Consider the following 8,031-nt stretch of genomic DNA (forward strand, 5'->3'; position numbering starts at 1 on the left):
CAACAAAGTTTCACAGCCACAGGTGCGGTTCCAGAGGTGTGTGAAGAAGAGGGGTTTGACTATCTCTCTCAAAAACATTCATTGTGTGTCACAGGCCCCCAGAAATAAACTCACTCTGACATGCAAAACTTTAAAACTGCACACTGTTACAGCTGTTCTCGCTTTTTGTTGTCCACGTGTCAGTAAAAAGTTTCAACTTCAACACACTTGAACATTATTAACAGTGTGCTCCAATATCCATCATGTAATTGAAGGAGCAAATTCAGACTTTTATTATCTTCTCCAAGGAGATGAAATGGGATCTCAGTTTTTGTGTTTTCATGCCTGCTTGCAGGCAACAGCCGTAACCGGAAGCGTTATGTTTTCTGTTTGTCAGTCTGTCCCATTCTCCTGAGTGGAATATCTCCCAAACACCTTGAGGAATTTCTTTTCAAATCTGGCAAAGACTTTCACTTAGTCCCAAGGCTAAAATGATTAGATTTTGGAGGTCAAAGATCAAATATGAAGGTCACTGTGACCTCACATGCATCCCCTATTATGAATGTAATATCTTAACAACACCCTGAGGGCATTTCTTTACATTTCTAGCAAACTTTTACTTCAACTAAAGGATAATGTGACAAGTTTTTGGTGGTTAAAGGTCAAAGGTCAAGGTCTATTTGACCTCACATTCGTCCTCTTAGTGTGAAAGCAATTTCTCAAGAATGCCTTTCAGGAATTTCTTCAAATTTGGCAAAAACATTCACTTGGATTTACGGATGAACTGAATAGATTCTGGTGGTCCGAGGCCAGAGGTCACTGTGCCTCTTCTGGCCTATATCAAATGCTATAACTGAGGAACAGAAGGGTAGATTCGGACCATATTGTCAATCAGCTTTATTGGCCAAGCATGTGAACACATTTTGAAAGTCTTCACTACACATATATCATTTGAGTCCGGACAGACATGGATGTAAAAACTTGACTGGTTGGCGAAGGCATGCTGCTGTGAGGCATTCAATTATGGTTGTTGTTTATCTTTTTTAAGAAGCAAATCCATCATCTGTGATATAGTCAATAATTATCTTTTAAGAAATCGACCAAAACCAATTATACAGGCTGAGGATGACAAGACTTTCATAGTTTGTGTATGCATTGTTGCAGACTGTATGTCTGTTGTGCCATTTGCACACCATACTCCCCTGTAACATGCCGACATTTGCATTTATTGTAATTTCTTTTGGCTGCAGCACTTATGACGGAAGCAAAGGAGGAAGTCAGATGACATAGTATAAAAAGTGACAAAGCCTGAGGGAAGAGGTCAAGGTGGTCGGATGCATCAATCACAGCACTTTCACCAAGTTTGTGTTCTGTGACAACGAAAGTCAACATTGACTTATTTCAATTTACACACATAAAACCTTACATAATGTATATAACTTGTGAAACAAATGGACTTAATTCAAGCCACACTGTGATATTTTTCTAAACCTAACGAAGTGTACCTAAAACCTAACTGAAGTGCTCCGAAGTATTATTATTATTATTATGACAACAAGGGTCTCTGGTACTCTCCAATAGTAATTTTTCGAAGTGAAGACTCTGTAGATGTACCTCAGCCGCCTGAGTCCCTTTTAAAGACAATCTTTTTAAGTTGAATGGATCCATTAATTTTGACAAAGTATTGTTTTATATGACGTATATCCTCATAAAAATACAGTGAACAACCCTTGTAAATGTCAGTCATTAATTCGTTTTTATGATAACTTGCATACTGAGACTGACCATTGTGGCAAATCCTTTGCCTCTGTTGAGGTAACTATAATCTTTTTTTTTTTTAAACCTTATAGATGTAGAACAATGTTCTTATTTTTTAACATGTATTTTAACAGCTGATTATGAATATCAAATACTGATGATACATACTATGCACAAAAGCTGACACTAATGTTTGACCAACTATGAGAAATTGTGGATATGCGCAGCATTAAGCCTATCTTTCTTTTCTAAACCAAAGCTGCAGAGATAATCCATATGAGACCTCATCCCTCCTCTCCAGCATTCGCAGATCACTGTCTGATTTTTTTTTACACACACACATGCTTGTGCTGGTAAAAGAAACCAAATGATATAGAGGCATTAAACGAAGTGTATTTAATTTTGCAACAAATAAATTCCTCAACACAAGTAGCTCAGGATCTTGACTGTGACTGTCATGAGTGTTAAACAAGCTTGCATCTTTCTCAGAGGTGGATCGAGGAGACAAGTAAGTCAATTTAAATTTATGATTTGACAGAACATTATGACAATGTGACTTTAAGTCAGTTTTGTACTATTGACAACATGTCTTCATTTCATGAGTTTTTTTAAGCTCAGTATATTTTTTTATTTATTATTATCTTATCCATTAGTTTAACTAGAATGTAAATCTTTTTTGTAACAAGATTTTTGTTTCTATGGTTATTCTTATGTGTTGTAGTCTCAGCATAAAGGACCTGTTCCATCCTTAGGGTGGAGAGGAAAAGTTGTTATCTGGTACAGTTGGGCCACGCAGTTACTTTCAGTACTTTGTCTCTAATTTAATTTGCAAAAATATAATAATCTCATATTTTTATACACAATTGAAACATATTTACATAGGTTGCATTTTATACGCATCAGTCATGTTTATATAATGGAAAGTAATTGAAAGTGATTGGAAATCTGTGTTGACGTTTTAATCACAGGATGACAACATATGATTGGAGATGAAGCAGATAGCATACTGTAAAGATCAATCAAGGTTTTAACCAAAGATGTAACATAAGACCGACTCAGATAGCCTGAATTATGTATATATCAATAGTCAAACTTTGAACACATATAGGCTATAGATAAATCAATGGTATAATTAAGTGTGTTACTACAGATAGAAACATATAGCTCTGACATCCATTATATTTTATGACCTGCATGTTTAATTTGAGTGTGGAATTTGATGAAATTATTATTATTATATATTTTTTTAAGTTAAAAAGACAGGAAATACAAGGAAATACTTTTGTTTAACTTATTTTATCAGTATCATACCAGAGAGACATTTATTCATCCACTTTTTACACTAATTTCTTGGCTTTAAGTTTATCACAGTCAGTGCATTTAAATATGTTAAATAGACTATTTAAAAGTATACAAAATCACATGTTGAACAAGCCCATTTGAATGGGACTTTAACCATTTCAGCAAATATGCTTTGCAAACATGTGCTTATTCCACAGAGCTTACTTTTCTTCTGTAATACATATACCATTTATATATTTATATATAGACCTTATGGAGGCTTGCATAAGGACAGTGTACATGCTGTGGTTAGAACATTGCTTTGCGGGTGACTTGAGAAAATCAGTTTAAGGACTACAGATGAAAAATAGTAGATCTCCAACAACTTGATGAATTATTAATTTGCTAGAAAATTCATCCCCAACTATTTGAATTGTCAATTATTTGTTTTGAATATTATTTTTTAATAAAATATTGCTCAAATTCTCTGATTCCAGCATTTTTAGAGTGAATATTTTCTGGTTTCTAATCCTCGTGGTAAGAAACTGAACATATTTTGGTTGTGGACTGTTGGGCCAGACAAAGCAAGACATTTTAGGCTGAACCTTCGTCTTTGGGAAACACTGGTTGACATTAACATTTTCATTGTTTTCTGAGAATTTAAAGACCAAATAAATTAATCATTAATTGATATAGAAATGAATTGTTAGTTGCAGCCCTAAAACAATTCAGTAGCTTTAGTACATTTATGACAATGTTTACCAAACCAGTAATTTTTGTGGTAAATTACTGTATGTGAAGCATAATAACATCATTTCATATTTACATCTGTCCCATCATTGTTTTGCAGTCAAGATCTCTTGCACACGATGAGATGGAAGGTAAAGTTTTTATTATGCTTTCAGATGTACTTGTTAAAGTATTGTATTATTCTTCTTATCTTTTGGTTCCATACAGTTCTCAGTTTCCTTTTGTCTGTATGCTCTCTAGAGTTACGTGAAGCTTTTGTAGAGTTTGATAAGGACAGGGATGGTTTCATAAGCTGTAAAGACTTGGGGAACCTGATGAGGACCATGGGTTACATGCCAACTGAAATGGAGCTGATAGAACTGAGCCAAAACATCAACATGAATTGTGAGTAATGTCCACTTGCATGAAAGCAAAATACACTTTAAACTGAAATCTGATGAAAACTGGGAATGCACTGAGTTGATGTGCGTTTCCCACTTACTTACAGCTGAGACACAACAAGACCACAACAGTATTCTATAATTTTAGGACCAATTTTGCTGTCAACATTTGATGAATAGCATCTTGAACACTTGTAATGTAAACGTGAAATACAGCTGATATTATAAGTGTGTGTATTTGTGTGCATATGAAGAGGTGCTGCTACAACCCCTGTGGTCTCTAGAATGCCCAAAACAAATTTATCTTAAGGGACACAATAAAGGATAACTTAATATCATTCCACTGACACTTTGTATGAAATCTTTCAATCCAAACAAAGAAGATAAATAGTGAGGGAAACTGCTTTTTTTTTTTTTTTTAGTTTATCACCTGATTATAGTTATATTAGTTGTGTGATCTGTCCTGTCACAGTGGGTGGACGGGTGGATTTTGAAGATTTTGTGGAACTAATGACCCCCAAGCTTCTGGATGAAACTGCAGGGATGATTGGGTTGAAGGAACTCAAAGACGCTTTCAGAGAGGTGAGCTCAACATAACTTCTTCTCATTTTGTGGTCTTTAGCACCCATGGTGGACATTACATGAACATACTCATAAAACTCATTTATAATCTTGCAAAACTTTATGTTGCTTCTGCAGTGTGTACCCAAGATTTTCTAAAAATATTTTTGATGTCTTTCGCTTTTTGTGCAGTTTGACATCGATGGTGATGGTTCTATCACATCTGAAGAGCTGAGACATGCAATGATCAAGTTATTAGGGGAACACACCAGCAAGAATGAAATTGATGCAGTGGTCAGAGAGGTTGACGACAACGGAGATGGAACAGTTGACTTTGAGGGTGAGATACAAGCGCCTACACACACACTCACAAACACACACACACACACACACACACACACACACACACACACACACACACACACACACACACACACACACACACACACACACACACACACACACACACACACACACACACACACACACACACACACACACACACACACACACACACACACACACACACACACACACACACACACACACACACACAGCATGAAAACAGATTTCGACAGATGATGGTGAGTTAAAGAAGGATTGCTCTGTGAGACCAAGACATTTAATTTTAAGTATTTATTTTTTCATCAAAGAACATTAATTGTGTTATATTATATTATATTTCTGCAATTTTATACCATACCTAAAACCCTTAGTCATTAATGATGTTACTATTTCTACTTGTGCTTTTGTTGCACAGTAGCAAGTCACAATGGCTGCCCAGAGAAAAGGACTATTAGTGAAACCCTTTAGTCATTATTGTTTTCTTAAATGTAAATTCTACTGCATTGCATTTGCTTCAAAAGCTGAATTTTACCTATATTGATATTCAGTGCCAAAGTAGGTAGTAGGTTGTTATCGTGTGGCTATTGGGAAAACAAATCCCCTCAGTTTGCTATTAACCTAAAAAAATTTTTTTAGTTAATCAGTACTTTCTTCATTTTCTTCACAGAGTTCGTGAAAATGATGTCAGCGAAATGAGGACACAACTATGAATGGATGCCTGTGAATGGAGAGGCTGCATTTCTTTTTATTAAATTCTATGCTGATGATAGCCTACTTATTACTTACTATTAATAATATTACTTAGCTAATGTTGTGCTCATTAATTTTAAGATGACAAAGATGTTTTGTTCTTTTTGTTAAATATAACATATTTACTATAAATATAACATATTTACTTAATATTGCTGAATTTTAAATGGTTTCTCTAGACAGCCATGATCATGTTTTCAGACATTTCTGTTCATCAAATTTGAAAAGTTTGTCATTTCGTCTGTCCTGAATTCACCTGACCTGTCCCAGCGAGTGAGCAGTGATTGTCCATGTCATTGTTGGCTGTTCAAAAAGGAAAAAGTTAAGAATACAGTGCCAGTGCAGACAAAGTGTCTGTCAGTGGTGAACTTAGAGATGTCTTATTTCTAAGCATGGTGGGAAAATTGCAGAGAACAAGTGTATCAAATGAATCTATGTTGTGGAAATGCTTTGTGCTGACCTACAGAACTAAAGTAAAACCAAATGATGTCAAAATTAGATTTCTCTTCTGAATTTATAGTGTTTGAGCTTTGACCATACTTCCTCTCAGAGACAAATTGCAAAGTTTAGAAAATAAAAAGGCAATGTATTTCTCAAATATTGTGTTTTTTAATTATCTTAATTAATTAATTGTCTTTTGTTGTTGTTGTTTTTTGAATACTCTTCATGTAATCTCTGATCATAATCGACTCCACTTGCTGTGGCAGCAGACACATGTCTGAGAGGAAAATACAATCATTAAGGGTTTGTTTCTGTTGTGAAAATGTCCCTTTATTAAACAATACTACTCTCCAGGGGATAATCTTTAATGGTCTTTGCTAGCACCACTGTCACATCAAAATCAGGGTCACACCTGCAGTGTGTGCTTTAGTGGCACAAACATACAAATTAATTGCATATATGCGTATGCATTGTCATTTTATGGGTTTTTGCATTTGTGTTTGAAATTAAATCCCACAATCAATATTTAATGTGGGCACATTAATGGGTTTGGGTGATTAAGTGATGAATTAATTATTGAGTATCTTCTGCCTTTTCATGTTAAATACACATACACAGATACATAAATAGTTGTCTTGGCCATACATCTTACCAAATATAGTTTAACTAAACCTAAACTAATAAAACACTTAATATATCAAGCAGATTAATCTGCTTAAAAGTATAACTGATATCATGTCTGAATGGCAGATTGCCAATGATGGTATTAGAAAATATTATTTTCTAACCATTTTGTTATTTTGGCATTTTTATCATTAAATATCCATCTATAGTAATGCTTTTGCATGACAAATGGGAGTTTCTTGATGTCACAATAGCTATTTTTGTCTTACAAATGAATGCATATTTTCGAGGCTGTTACCTAATATCTAAACTGTTGGTGGAAAACACTGATGCAATAAAACTGCAATGAAACTAAAATTCTGTATAATGAATCTAGTGTTTGACCAATTTCAGCGCAAAAGATACAAATCATAAAATCAGCAGGTGTCGGCATGAAATCAGAATGAAAACACTGCTGTGAAAACATGGCCTTAATTGTGATTCTGTGGTTGACAGCAAATTTAAGATTACATTTTTTTTTCTTGCCATCCCTTAATGCTGACCTGTGATTGTGATTCAGTTTTGAGTTGTCATATTATTTGCTTATGAATGTGACAGCTATGTGTTTCGCTTCGCATGACATCCCACACTGCTAGAGTAAATGTCAGGCGCCGAATTAATCATACGTCATGAAACAACATGCATACAGTGACATAAACAATCTCAGGAATAATCTGTCTCACGAGGGTGGATTAGTTCAGCCTCTGTAATCCTCATCATGGGACCCTCAGATGAACAGATGGGAGATAAGACAGAATCACCACCACTAATTCTCATCTACCGGTTGAAAAAAGTAACCAAAAAAAGCACTGTAGGAGCTTAATGAACTGCCATTTTTTTTTTAAACATTATCTTTTGAAAGCAAAAGACAAATTTCATATCACATATCAAAGAAAATACTTCATGATATATCATAGGCTGTTAATTTATTCGTTTTATCCAAACAATGATGTCTGCCATTTTGAACTTTCATCAAAATTAAAAGATTTACTGTTTATTTCAAATTTTTTAACCAGTAAAGTATAAGGATACTTTTTAATACCTCTGCCCTGGTGAAAGCTGTGGTCGTGTGTCTGTCCGCCCGTCCATCCATCTGTCCATCTGTTCCATGCACATGAACACG

The 8,031-nt window shown here is 34.8% G+C and overlaps 1 protein-coding gene across 1 annotated transcript; it reads left to right on the forward strand.

The window, feature by feature from the left end:
* The first annotated feature begins 2,194 nt into the window (after positions 1 to 2,194).
* cabp5b (calcium binding protein 5b) lies at positions 2,195 to 5,789 on the forward strand. Its single transcript, XM_069701063.1, has 6 exons — positions 2,195 to 2,245; positions 3,869 to 3,899; positions 4,009 to 4,152; positions 4,621 to 4,730; positions 4,902 to 5,049; positions 5,722 to 5,789. The coding sequence occupies exons 1-6, from the start codon at positions 2,195 to 2,197 to the stop codon at positions 5,748 to 5,750; spliced, it is 513 nt and encodes a 170-aa protein (XP_069557164.1). The 3' UTR covers positions 5,751 to 5,789.
* Positions 5,790 to 8,031: the final 2,242 nt, after the last annotated feature.

Source organism: Brachyistius frenatus, unplaced genomic scaffold, assembly GCF_029030835.1.
Source record: "Brachyistius frenatus isolate BFR_SWC_R1_liver_20210118 unplaced genomic scaffold, ASM2903083v1 Contig_36, whole genome shotgun sequence".
NCBI classification, from domain to species: Eukaryota; Metazoa; Chordata; class Actinopteri; family Embiotocidae; genus Brachyistius; species Brachyistius frenatus.

Bases quoted from the DNA above. Each gene is read 5' to 3' on its own strand.
- cabp5b (XM_069701063.1), top strand. From the start codon at position 2,195: ATGAGTGTTAAACAAGCTTGCATCTTTCTCAGAGGTGGATCGAGGAGA. The intron at 2,246-3,868 runs GTAAGTCAATTT...ATTGTTTTGCAG, and splicing joins GAGGTGGATCGAGGAGACAA to TCAAGATCTCTTGCACACGA. The intron at 5,050-5,721 runs GTGAGATACAAG...TTTTCTTCACAG, and splicing joins TGGAACAGTTGACTTTGAGG to AGTTCGTGAAAATGATGTCA.